Raw genomic sequence first — 13,968 nt, forward strand, 5'->3', positions numbered from 1 at the left:
TTGCTCAGATTAGCAGGTCTTGGTTTTGGGAAGGTTCTAAAGCTAATAGAATACAGTGGTCTTATTTCATTAATTACAACTTTATAAGGTTTAGCCTCTTTACTCTGGGAGACCTGTACACATTGATCTCCCGGAGTGCCTTAATAAGGTTGTGCCTCACAGGGAAGTCAAGAATAAAGAGAAAAAGCATGCACGCAGAATTGCTCACCAAACATACTTTTGTCTAGGGTGTGTGGATTCACCTTAACCCTCTTTAGGTGTGTGTGGATTCCAATGATGTATGTACTGTATACACCACAGGAGGTTGGTGGCACCTTAATTGTAGACAGGCTTGTGGTAATGGCTGGAGTGGAATGGTATCAAATACGTGGTTTCCATGTGCTTGATGCCATTCCATTAGCGCCGTTCAAGACATTATTATGAGCCGTCCTCCCTCCTGTGATATACACATGTTTATGTACATCATTGGTGGAATCATTCATGCACTCTTTTCCTGGTGTACGAGCGCCTCCCTGTGGACACTCGCGAGCCCCATGTGCCGATGCTATAGCGTTATACGACCAGCGGGGGCGGTAGACCTCGATGCCCAACCACATTGCTAACCAGTCCACTCGTACACATACAAGGACTAGGATACCTAGCTAGCTAGCTATAAAACATTTAAAACAAGGGGAGGCGACAAATAAGGAAAACAAAGGAGTTTATAATCCAACGGGACATAGCTACATTGCCGTTAGCTGTTCAAGCACATCGGCGGAGAGTGAAAAGATCGAGTTTGTAAGGTTTGATATTATGTGTCGTTTTCGATGACAATTAGCTGGTCTGCCTACATTGAATAGCTAACGTTAATGGCAATGTTAGCTAACGCCAGGCAGTTAAGATAGCTGTCTAGCTAACGACGTTAGCAGAGGCCTGTCAAAAGCTTTCAAGCATATAACGTTATTTGTTAGCTAACGTTAGCCTGGCTACAGTAACTTATCAGTATGAAGTTAGCTAGATATTATTATCTAGCTAGCTGCTACACACGAGAAGTTAGCAAGACCTTGAACACAAAACAATTAGCAGGATCGCAAAAGGAGTTAGTACAGTAGCTAGTTGGCACGGGTGTCTAGTTAGTTGGCTAGCGACAACGTTGGCTAACTAGGTTTCTAACTAGTTATTAACTAGCCAGAAAGCGTTGCCGTTGTCTTAGCTAAGTTAGCAAGCTAGTCATATTTAAAGGCCTGTTGTGTATTTAGGCCTCCCGTATGGACCACAATATGAGCTAACGTTGGTTGGCAGGCAGGCTGAAGGGGTTGCACGACTATTGATGGATTGAAATCATCTGATAATGAAACTAAAATAGTACGTTAGCCAAATAATTGACTGGCTAGCAAGGTAACTACCGAGTTATCAAACATTTTAGAACTAGTAGTTTGTTAGCTAGCCATCACGAAATGATATTGTGCGCAGACGCTGGCTGACATCTTCACCAGACACTATTGTATTGTGCGGTTCACTGTGCGCTTGCTGATGATAACTAACATGGCAATGAGCGGTTGATGCAATGTTTTGTGGTAGTGCACAGTTAGTTCGCAACTGCATAGGTAGTTAGCCAACTGTCTTCTAACTAGTTAGCTACACTATATTTTCCAATTTAGCTCTCCAATGCTAGCCCGTGCTAGTTAAATTAGGGACCAATACCAGGCTACCGGTCTCACACGAGTTGCATGTACGAGTACCAAAATCATAATGGAAAAACACCATGCAATCTGCAGAGATACAATTGTGAATGAGTTATTCCCTATCTAGTTAGTTAATACTTAACAGCCTTATATATGTGTTATCTGCTGGTCTACGTCATGCTAATAGCTAAAGGCGGTCACATTGGCGTAGAGCAGAGTTGCCCAAACTTGATTTTGGGGCCTCCCCTGGGTGCACGTTTTGTTTTTTGTCCTAGCACTACACAGTTGATTCAAATAGCCAACTCCCCAAGCTTTGACTATTTGAATCAGCTGTGTCGTGTTAGGGAGGGGGGGGGAACAAAACGTTTACCCATTGGAGGGGTTGACACCCTGGAGTAGAGAAATGGTGCCTACATTAACAAACTTTAGCCTGTGAGTGAAAGGTGGATTGACCACCTTGTGAAGTTGAAAGGTGTGCTGAGATTAATATCGAATTAGCCAGAGCTCAAACCGGGGGTGGGGTATTTGTCAGTGTTTTCTATTTCAATCTGTTAACATGTGACACATCACATATGTGACCAGGCTAGGTCTTGCTTTAGTGCTGGTTGGTTATATTTTTGGCTCCAGTGCTGGGTTCTAATTCTAAATGTAGATGCCGTGCCAAGACATAGGTCAGAGTCTGAGCCAGACTGCACCAGACTTTGGGTTCACAGGTCAGGTGATGATCCCATCTGGAAACAGGTTGCCAAAGCAGATCGACAGAAAGACATCACCCTCGGTCTCATTTAGTATCCACTGCATTTTGGCAGTGGTGTAAAGTACTTGAGTAAAAATTCTTGAAAGTAGTACTTAAGTAGTTTTTTTGGGTATCTGTACCGTACTTTTACTTCGCTACAATTCTGAAGAAAAGATCAACTTTTTACTCCATACATTTTCCCTGACACACAAGTACTTCTTACATTTTGAATGCTTAGCAGGACAGGAAAATGGTATAATTCACACACTTATCAAGAGAATTTCCCTGATTATCCCTATTGCCTCTGATCAGGCGGGCTCACTAAACACACATGCTTCATTTGTAAATTATGCCTGAGTGTTGGAGCGTGCCCCTGGCTATTCATAAATGTATATATTATTTTTTTTAACAAAAAAATGGTGCCATATGGTTTGCTTAATATAAGGAATTTGAAAGTATTTATACTTTTAATACTTAAGTATATTTCAGCAATTACATTTACTTTTCATAGTTAAGTATATTTAAAGCCAAATACTTTTATACTTTTACTGGGTTACTTTTACTTGAGTCATTTTCTTAGGATATCTTTACTTTTACTCAGGTATGACAATTAGGTACTTTTTTCACCACTGCATTCTGGGAGTAATTTCACTGGTCTTGACTGTACACATAACATTGCTATTGGAATCCTTGCAGTCTTTTGATAGCTGAGGAACGCTCAACCCCGCTCTCTTATATCGAGGCAGAGTTGCGCATTGATAACGGGTCGCTTGATTTGCTAGCAGCAATATTAAGTGACAATCAATCAATACTTTTATCAACTACAACCACCTACTTTCCTCATTTGTGTTGCTCAGTGCAAATGTGATTGTGCCAATTGGATCTCAGTTTAGGTAGTATTTCAAGGGCACTACGTCTCCAGTTAAGCGACACAATTGAGGAAAGTTGGTTGTATTCAAGTTTTTATTAAAAGTATGAATTTCAGTACCCCGCGGAAGGACCGCAGTTAGGTACCAACTTAGGTATTTTAAGAATTACAATTTTACAAGTATCGACTGATGGTGACTCGATGTTTTTGCTAAAAAATCACACGACCAGTTATTAATACTCAACTCTGCCTCGATATGAGAACAGAGACTTCCTCAGTTGTCTTTGGACTACCTGTATTGTCATGGCTGTTTGTAAATGGGGGACATTTTAAGTTGATTACCTTTCTGCACCCTTTCCATACAAACAGCACACCCATCCCTTCATGGTGTGAGTTCAACCCTTCCTTATCTGATCTTCTGCCAGACCAAGGAAGCCAAATTTATCACCAGGGATGTCATTGACACCTTGAACAGCTGTGATACAGCATATATAACCCCACCCATGTCCCAGTCCCCTATTATCAGTAGGTAGATCCAGCTAAGGCCTGTATTATTAAAAAGTGAATGGGTAGGTCATGGAATGTGGCAATTTTGATGGTGGAGGCCATAAAAAAAACTGAACTAACCATGAGGGGTTGCAGTTGCTCAGGGGTCTGCTCCCTCTGTGTAATTCTACACATTTTGCCACGGGGTGGAGAGAAGATTTAGAGATTTCTGAACTAATTTCATGCAACTCTACTACATTTTGCCATTGGTCTGAGAGGAAAATTGGCTGTTTTACAGCTAATTTCTAGCAATTCTAAACATTTTGACATAGGGTGGATAGAAGGATATCATTAACGGCATACATGAGTGAGACTAACTAACCCCAAGCTGGTAATTTGAGCATGATAACAAGTTTAGATAGCAGGCCACTAAACTAACTTGGCAATCTAAAAATTGACTATCAATGACTGACACAGCAAAAGAAACTGCTGATGCACAACCAAATTCAGAAATGTCACCTTGTGTATTCTACTATTCTAACTCGCAACAGTAAGATGAGACCCTGAGTTCCCTATTTAGCTATTCTATATTTTTTTTATTTGGAAATTCATCCCAGGTCTGCCAGTTGCCCATCTCCGTCCTAGATAAAAGCTCAGTGAGAGAAGTTCTGACACATTCCGCTGAGGGGCACATGCATTCCCCTGGCTCTCACTGCTCTACGCCCTGACTACATAAGGTTATAAGCACCTTAGTTTGTCTGGGGAGGGGTGTGAGTTGAGAGAAAGGATATGTGGCTGAACAGTGGTGTGTTAACTACACTAGTGGGGAGAGGCTGGAGAAGGGGAGAAGTACCGGTAACATGTGAGGTCATGTAGAGGCCCCTTTGGAGTAGGGTAGGGCAGAGGACATTCTACCTCTGGTCAGTGTTAGTCAATGATTACAATCAGTCATGTCTCAACATCACCTCCCCTTATGATGCAACTGGTCAGTAAACCAATCAAGAAAATCCATAGTTACAAAGTAAACAAAATTCCAGCAGTTAGCCTGCCCTTTCAACAACCTCGCACACAATTAAAGTAATGATTCAAATGCTTGATATCAAATCTCAGTATGAGGGTGAGAATCATTTTGCTTTCAGCTGTTTCTGTCTTCAGATCAATCTGTTTAGCCTGCCCCTCTACAACCTGTTGTTTCTTAGCAATATGAGTCTTAGTGTCAGTATGACTTATGAATTGTGAGTCAATAGGCTATGTTGTATCTTGGTATCAGTATGATGAATAGTGAGTCATGTAATAAGTGCTGCCTGCCTTGTGTGTTGTACTCTGCCCGGTATTATAGTCCCCAGGTAAACTCCTGGCCCTGGGTTGGTTCATGGGAGAGGTCTGATTAGTACCTTTGTACTGATTGGCTCCTCTTCACTGAGCTCTCTGAGTCAGTACCGATGCAGTTTGAACAACTTCTGTCACTCTGTTTGGTGTAGTCTTTCTCTGCGGATCCCTTTCCTTCATTATCCCCTTCAGTTGTTTATCTTTTCTCTCTCCCCTGTGGATAGGTAGGACTGTACACTCGCTACTTGGTCGACCACGGTAACTCACCACGATGCCGTTCCCCTTTGGCAAGTCCCACAAGTCGCCGGCTGACATCGTCAAGAACCTGAAGGACAGCATGACGGTGTTGGAGAAACATGACATCTCTGACAAGAAGGCTGAGAAGGTAAACAACCAATACACACACACACACTGGTACAGACGAGTACCTCCTAGGTAAACCTCTCCCACTACTCTAACATGACTAGTGACCTCAGAGATTCTATGGAAGCCATGGAGTGGGGAATTTCAAACCTGTCCCTCTGCGTTTGAATTGACTACAGTGTAAGGCAGGGCTCGAAAACCCTGTTCCTGGAGACACACCCTTCTGTATGTTTCCGTGCCAACCCCAGCTGTAACTAACCTGATTCAGTTTATCAACCAGCCAATTATTAGAATCAGATGCCCTAGATTAAGGTTGGAGTGAGAACGACTAGAGACGTCGGTCTCAAACCTGTTGAGGGTTTAGTTTCCTTTCCTTCCTTTCATAACAAGCCATCTCTAGACTGAAAATAGTGTATGATGGGATCATTTCAGGACAACGTAGGATGGTGGGTGTTTGCTAGATCATAGGAAACACTATGGTGACTGATGGAGAGCTAGCTAATGTAATGTAGAGCTCATTTCTCCTGTCTGTGTGTGTGTGTGTCTAGGCCACAGAGGAGGTGTCTAAGAGCCTGGTGGCGATGAAGGAGATTCTGTATGGCACCAATGAGAAGGAGCCCCAGACAGAGGCGGTGGCCCAGCTGGCCCAGGAGCTCTACAACAGCGGCCTGCTCAGCACCCTCGTAGCTGACCTGCAGCTCATCGACTTTGAGGTGAAACACTTTTACACTGTTTGTTTCTTTCTGTTTGTCTGTCTTTGAGACAAATGCAGGGATATGAGAGATTTCTTTTGAGATGCTGACTAGAACGGTGGGTTTCTTTGGGACGGAGAGACATTTATGTCAATGTACAGAAAAAGACAAGACTGACTGTTCTCTTTTACTGGCACATGGACAGGCTTTCACTTATTTATTTTGTTTTGTGCGTGTCAGTGTGGTGTGATTCTCCTCTTTGACACACTCAGCCTCCACATCCTTCAGTTGGTCTGTGTCATTCTCACCCATCAGAAGAGACATCTGTCTTGGCTATTCTTGCTGTGGGGAGGCTGAATTTGATAATAGGTGCAAAACCACTCAATGATACTATTTTGAAATGTGACGATTCACTAATGGTGCTAATAGGTGAATCTGTTTATCACCATAACATGTATAAGAACATTGCATTCAGAAAAACTTCAGTATTAGAAGTTCAAAATAAGAGAACTTTGTTTAGTAACTACTGCTGGAAACCATGTCTGTTTGAAATCCTTTCCAACATTCTGTCATTTCTGTTCACCATCAGGGTAAGAAGGATGTGGCTCAGATCTTCAACAACATTCTGAGACGTCAGATCGGGACGCGGACGCCCACAGTGGAGTACCTCTGCACTCAGCAGAACATCCTCTTCATGCTGCTCAAAGGGTGAGGTCTGTGGCGCCCTAACCTACACTACAACCTGTTATTTACAATGTTGGGGTGTGGTGCTTCTGTGTTTGGTAAAAAGTGGATACCTTTTAAGTCAGTCAAGTTTTATTTGAAGGGAATTACCACATTGTCTCAATATACGTTACAGAAGGATTAAATCAATGGAAATGGAAAGATAAATAATGCAGAAATGGACAAACAGCAGATATTGATAGTAATACCTGAAGACATTGACAGTGTCTTCTATCAGGGATCATTTTGTTCTGGAGTGGATGGTGGGAACATAATTACAAATACTGTGTAGACTGCAAATAGATATTTGACTGAAACATAAACATTTCAAACCTTCGTATACATTTGTATACAAGCACGTGTTCCTGTATTATGCGTGGAAATAATTACTTGGAGCTGATTTCCAGTGTTTTATGCCCCCCCCCCCCCCAAAAAAAATAAATAAATTTGGGGGCCCAAATAAAATCCCCTTGTGGGCATTTACTGTGTCGTGGGTTGTAGTGTGCAGTCTTGTGTCTAGGGTTGGCCTGATATTACCATAGCATCGTGATGTGACAGACAATGGTTTAGCTTATTTGAACTTGACTGGTACCCGCCACAAAGAACAAACTCTCGCAGGGCAGCACACAAGTGACATTCTGAGTAATTTGCCTATTCCTGTTTGCTATAACCTATTTCAGTAAATGTGTGGTACAGAAAGCAAGAGAGGAATGTAGGCCAGACAGAGCAGATCATTATTTATTTTAAATACCCGACACTCCTTAACCATTTTGTGTTTAGCTATTTTAAAACTTGGCTTGTATTCCCTTCTCTCTCCATTCGATAGGCTATATGAATATGACTGAAGGCTATGCTTCATTGTGTTGTGCATGGCTTTCTCTCAATCAATCAATCAATCAATGTAAAGGAGTTAATAAATCTGTTATTTTTAGCGCCTAAACATAACGTAGCCAGAGGACTAATAATGAGGGAGCATAAACCGTATCAATAGCCTAAAGAACATCTAATGACCAGTTTTAATCAAGTTTAAGCTTATTAAGAAATAAATGATCAATGCGGACCATGAAAATCCTTCCAAGCGAGGTTGAAAACCAAATGGCCAATAACCTTTTCTTAGGCCAGTAGGAGGTATATTATAAAAGCTTTACAACAAGTTAGTTATGAACGTTCGCTTATATCACCAAATATTCTAGCCTACGATGGTGTTGTTCTAAAGTTGTGGCTTTCAAAAATGAATGAAACTCTCGATAGCCTAAGACTAGGCATTGGCTATTGTCAATCACAGCTTTATGTTAGAACAAACAATATTATGCATTTTTCTATTACTTTGAGGCAATTATTATTCAGTTGTGAAGACTGTAGACTGCTATCCAGGCCATGATGTAGTCCTAAAACCACTCACTACAGTTCCTCATCAGTCACTGCTCCATCACAGCGCACCACACACACACCTGCTCCATGCTAAAGCTCCTCCACCAGAAAGGAATATTAGAGAAGATGTGCCTGCTCTTGGCCTGTAACCAGGCTTTCAACGTTCTTTCATCATAAATCATCCAGTTGCATTCGATTTCATGTTGTAGCCCAACTGTCGTTTTTAGCAGTTTTTTTATTTATATATGTAATATATATTTTTGTGGGTTTGGGCGATATCATCATATCACAATGTTTTATGGGTACGTAATCACGATACAACAGGTTGACGTCGCCCAACCCTATTTGCATCGTATTAACTGGATACCTCCTTCCTATTCCAATGTCCTCCTGGCAGGTACGAGTCTCCAGAGATCGCTCTGAACTGTGGCATCATGCTGAGGGAGTGTATCAGGCACGAGCCACTGGCCAAGATCACCCTGGGGGCTGAGCAGTTCTACGACTTCTTCAGATACGTGGAGATGTCCACGTTCGACATCGCTTCAGACGCATTTGCAACTTTTAAAGTGAGTTTTTGGAGAGAAAAAAAAAAATATATATATTTTTTTCTTAGAACAGCTGTATCTCAGACCCTCTAGGACTGTAAGTTTCTTGGGACTTAGATAGATGGCCTGTATTTTTGAGCTCATTGGTTAAAATACCCGTGTTCTTCTTCCAGGACTTGCTAACGAGACACAAGATTCTGAGTGCAGAGTTCCTGGAGCAGCATTACGACAGGGTAAGTCCTCCACATTGTTGCAATGTAACCCGGTAAGAACACATCTCCATGATGCGTTTCTTCAAATAGCAACCTGTCACGGTTAACAGAGCTTTTTAAGACGGTCTGAGGTCACGCCAGGACAAGCTGAGTTTATTTGTGCTAAACCCCAGTCTGACTGAGTATTTCAGAGACATCTCTGAGATCCATGAAAAGTATACCAGGGAATATGGAAATTAACTTGCAAGTGGCAGCACAGTACTCAGGAACTGTTTTTCTCCTAACATATAAGCCAAGCATTTGACACAATGTGGCTGTTCTGAATACAAGGCAGCTCCCCGTCTATCAGTGCTGGAAGATCACTAGTTGGCTTGTCACCGAGTTTTCAAACAAGCAGATGCACTCTGAAATAGCGGCTTGACATTCACTCAGATGATTGTCTTTCTCCCCTCCAGTTCTTCAGTGAATATGAGAAGTTACTCCACTCAGAGAACTACGTGACTAAAAGGCAGTCCCTCAAGGTAAGAGCGTGGGTTCTGTTTCTGTTGTAGTAAACAGCTCTCATGTAGTATTTCTATGCATATGTTTTTAATGGCTAAATATAGTGGTGGTCTCTTACATGGTGTTTGGTTACTGAAAATAGCAGCAAGCTGACCGATGTAGCGCCACCCTGTAGATGGAGTAGGTTTTAGATTTCATCTGCCTGGTAACGTCCTCTCCAATTTTTGCCAATGCATAGCAGTATCTTCACTTTGCCTTGTGTAAACCCAACTATAATGATTAAATCTATTTGATATAGTTTTAGTGGAATCTTATGGTTCAAACATGGCAATAAATAAATCATGACTTTTTCACCTACCCCAGACTGTAATTGCAATTAATACTTAATGTTTTTTGTCACTCTGAAACAATTTAGTTGCTGGGAGAGCTTCTTCTCGATCGACACAATTTCACCATCATGACGAAATACATCAGCAAGCCAGAGAACCTCAAGCTAATGATGAACCTTCTTCGGGACAAAAGCCGCAACATCCAGTTTGAGGCCTTCCACGTCTTCAAGGTAAAAAATGTTTAAAAACCGAGACTAGCACAAGGCTATAGTAGGCGGTGCAATTTGACTGAGCTGGGTTGGATTGTAAGAATAATTTCTCTTCTTCCTTCCCCTGTAGGTGTTTGTGGCCAACCCCAACAAAACACAGCCCATCTTGGACATTCTTCTGAAGAACCAGACCAAACTCATCGAGTTCCTCTCCAAGTTCCAGAACGACAGGACGGAGGACGAACAGTTCAATGATGAAAAGACGTATTTGGTCAAACAGATCAAAGATCTGAAGAGGCCGGCCCCCCAGGAGGCCTGAGGGAGGGGCTAAAGGTGTCCAGACAACATCTGGATAACAGACTTGTCAGCAGCTGCTGCTGTTCTAGTTTTTCCACCATTTGAGGAAACGAAACAAAAAAATAACGCACCCACATCAAGTCATCAGGAATTCTCCAGCTCATTCTGCTGTTCAACACAACGGACATTCAATTTTTTTTTTCTTCTGATTTCTTTTTCTCCTTTAAAAAGAAGAGCTGAACATAATAGATGCTGCACATTAAGACATGTGGAAGGGTAACATCAACAACACAACAAAGGTCATTCAAGCAAATAGTAACAATGAAATCTACATTTGAGCGCTATGCAGACTTCTGACACACACACATATAATGCTATAATATCAGCATAAACCTCGAGATGGCAAGGTACTAGCAAAGTGAACATTGGGGTGTTGGTTGCATGCCTTGTTCAAATGTGACAGATCCATGGCTGTGCTTTGGGCTAAATGCTGGCTGAGAGATTACATTTCCAGTCTTGCCCTGTCTACTTACAGTGCCACAGATGGCAAAAAGCACGTACCAGCTACAACTCTTATCTATGCCTTCATTGTGTACAGCAGCAACAGTGATGCATTTTAAAATGGGTGCTCAAATGGCCTCACTAAACCATGCAGCTATTGGTGTTGTGAAACAGCACAAAGCAGATGGTATGGATAAAATGCTAGATATTATTTCGGTACATGCCTGAATTGGGTTTCTTTTTTTGTTCTGGGAAAGGGTGAACGTGTACATATGCCATTAGTGTTTTTTTTTGCTTTGTAGATTTTGTTGAAACATTGACACATGGATATACAGTACTAGTCAAAAATTGACACCTACTCATTCAATGGTTTTTCTTTTATTTGTACTATTTTCTACATTGTAGAATAACAGTTAAGACAAATTATGAAATAACATATGGAATCATGCAGTAACCAAAAAGTGTTTATTTTAGATTCTTCAAAGTAGCCGCCCTTTGCCTTGACAGCTTTACACACTCTTGGCATTGTCTCAACCAGCTTCATCTGGATTGCTTTTCCAACGGTCTTGAAGGAGTTCCCACATGCTGAGCAGTTGTTGGCTGCTTTTCCTTCATTCTGTGGTCCAACTCTTCCTACCCATCTCAATTGGGTTGAGGTTGGGTGATTGTGGAGGCCAGGTCATCTGATGCAGCACTCCATCACTCTCCTTGGTCAAATAGTCCTTACACAGCCTGGAGGTGTGTTGGGTCATTGTCCTGTTGAAAAACAAATGATACTCCCACTAAGTGTGAACCAGATGGGAAGGCATATCGCTGCAGAATGCTGTGGTAGCCATGCTGATTAAGTGTGCCTTGAATTCTAAATAAATCACTGACAGTGTCGCCAGCAAAGCACCCCCAACTCATCACACCACCTCCATGCTTCACAGTGGGAACCACACGTGGAGATCATCCGTTCACCTACTCTGCGTCTCACAAAGACATGGCGATTGGAACCAAACATCTTTAATATGTACTCATCAGACCAAAGGAAAGATTTCCACCGGTTTAATGTCCATTGCTTGTATTTCTTGGCCCAAGCAAGTCTCTTTCTTATTGGTGACCTTTAGTGGTTTCTTTGCAGCAATTCAACCAAGAAGACCAGATTCATGCAGTCTCCTCTGAACAGTTGATGTTGTGTCAGTGTTACTTGAACTCTGACACATTTATTTGGGCTGAAATTTCTGAGGCTGGTAACTCTAATGATCTTAGAGGTAACTGGGTCTTCCTTTCCTGTGGTGGTCCTCGTGAGAGCCAGTTTCATCATTAGCGCTTGATGGGTTTTGCTACTGAACTTCAAGAAACGTTCTACTTTTTTAAATATTATTCTCCGTATTGTCTGACCTAAATGTCTTTAAAGTAATGATGGACTGTCGTTTCTCTCTGCTTATTTGAGCTGTTCTTGCCATAATATGGACATGGTCTTTTACCAAATAGGGTTAGGGTTCTGTATATTCTGTATACCACCCCTACCTTGTCACAACAGAACTGATTGGCTAAAATGCATTAAGAAGGAAATTCCACAAAATATTATACTTTTTTTTAAAGGAACACCTGTTAATTGCAGTGCATTCCAGGTGACTACCTCATGAAGCTGGTTGAGAGAGTGCAAAGCTGTCAGGGCCAATGGTGGCTACTTTGAAGAATCTCAAATATATAATATATTGATTTGTGCAACACTTTTGGTTACTACATGACTCCATGTGTTATTTCATAGTTTTGATGTCTTCACTATTATTCTACAATGTAGAAAATAATAGTAAAACTAAAGAACCCCTTGAATGAGTAGGTGTCAACTTTTGACTTGTACTGTGTGTATATATATATATTTGACTTTGAAACAAGTTTTTTTTGTTAATTCTAATCAAGTACATTTTGAAAACAGTGACGGGTAAAATCAGACATTATGCGTTTCATTTTACTTCTGAATTGAAATGGTTTTTATTTGTACATCACTTCAGCCAGGGCCAGCTCTTACATTGTTAACCATTAATAATAATTAGTACAGCTGAGGAATGTCATGGTATTAGCCTGGATCTCTTAATCCTCATTGTCCGTCTGTATTTAAGTAACTCAGTTAAAATGTGTTGGGTGCCAGGACAGAGGGGTGGAGGGGAGCCCGCCCGGGGGCCAGGACAGAGGGGTGGAGGGGAGGCCGCCCGGGAGGGGAAGAGTTCTAACGGAAACATGACATTTGTGCTGAGCAGCCAGGTAATAGTCATGTTGCATGCATCAACCAATGGTTGCATGCTATGTCATCAACTGTCATTGACTGACAGATTGCTATAACATGATGGAGTTAGCTGATATGTAAAATATCTATCCAGGCGTTTAAGATCTGGCAGGCTTCAGCAACGCTTGGGCAGAGGAACACACCCTTCATCTCCCAACTGGAATCTGATCTGGGTGTTTGTGTGGATTTCAGGGAATCGGAACATTCTCCCCCCCACTCATCCACTCTGGTTTATTATTATGTTCTAATTTCACCGCTTTCTGGTGGTGTCGGGGTGTTGCAACATTCTGATTTCCCCCCCCCCCCATTTCATTGGGGTTAAAATTCCAGTACAATCCCGGAGCATTGTGTATTATTTGGAGATTGGCTGAGTCAGTGTAAAGTAAACAATCTGCCATTTGAAGCACAGTATTTATTTGAGGGATGGAGTTGATTGGATGATATGAATATCTTGCATATATATCACTCAACAGACATGTTTAATTGCAGTGAAGGATATGGTCAGAGTGATGTTGAGCCGAGTGCTTTTGACTGAACGCTCATCCATATATCCCAATAGACGACTGATCAGCCATTTCATTGTGCAAACCAACAGAGAACAGTACGCTAAAGACCAGTATTCCTCAATGCATATTTAAATTGCATGTTCCTCTACTGGCTGCATGGTACTCTACATACAATGTTGTGCTGGAATTTTCTTCCAAATTTTTTTTTTTACATTTGAGAATAGCCAAATAATCTCATGCTTTGTCTGACCTCCTAACCTTTGACTCCAGTCCCAGCACATTGTGTATGGGTGCTTTCAGAAGTGTCAAAGGCTCTACAATCTAAACAACAGAAATAAAGGATAAACATTTGGAATAAATTGAA

At 41.6% G+C, this 13,968-nt stretch overlaps 1 protein-coding gene across 2 annotated transcripts; it reads left to right on the plus strand.

Moving 5' to 3' along the window:
* The first annotated feature begins 570 nt into the window (after positions 1–570).
* On the plus strand, positions 571–13,968 carry LOC106581356 (calcium-binding protein 39). 2 transcript variants are annotated; one of them, XM_014163360.3, is made up of 9 exons: positions 571–782; positions 5,308–5,468; positions 5,995–6,159; positions 6,728–6,846; positions 8,630–8,798; positions 8,951–9,010; positions 9,445–9,510; positions 9,906–10,049; positions 10,159–13,968. In XM_014163360.3, exons 2-9 carry the CDS (start codon positions 5,355–5,357, stop codon positions 10,345–10,347), a joined length of 1,026 nt encoding a protein of 341 aa, XP_014018835.1. In that variant the 5' UTR covers positions 571–782; positions 5,308–5,354; the 3' UTR covers positions 10,348–13,968. The 2 variants fall into 2 exon arrangements, with proteins under 2 accessions (XP_014018835.1, XP_014018836.1); XM_014163361.3 differs by having other exon boundaries at positions 582–777.

The sequence above is a fragment of the Salmo salar genome, chromosome 20 (assembly GCF_965601325.2).
Source record: "Salmo salar chromosome 20, fSalSal1, whole genome shotgun sequence".
Classification (NCBI taxonomy): Eukaryota; Metazoa; Chordata; class Actinopteri; order Salmoniformes; family Salmonidae; genus Salmo; species Salmo salar.

Coding starts and splice junctions, on each gene's coding strand:
- LOC106581356 (XM_014163360.3), top strand. CDS start 5,355: ATGCCGTTCCCCTTTGGCAAGTCCCACAAGTCGCCGGCTGACATCGTC. Junction 5,469..5,994: donor CTGACAAGAAGGCTGAGAAG/GTAAACAACCAA, acceptor GTGTGTGTCTAG/GCCACAGAGGAGGTGTCTAA. Junction 9,511..9,905: donor CTAAAAGGCAGTCCCTCAAG/GTAAGAGCGTGG, acceptor GAAACAATTTAG/TTGCTGGGAGAGCTTCTTCT.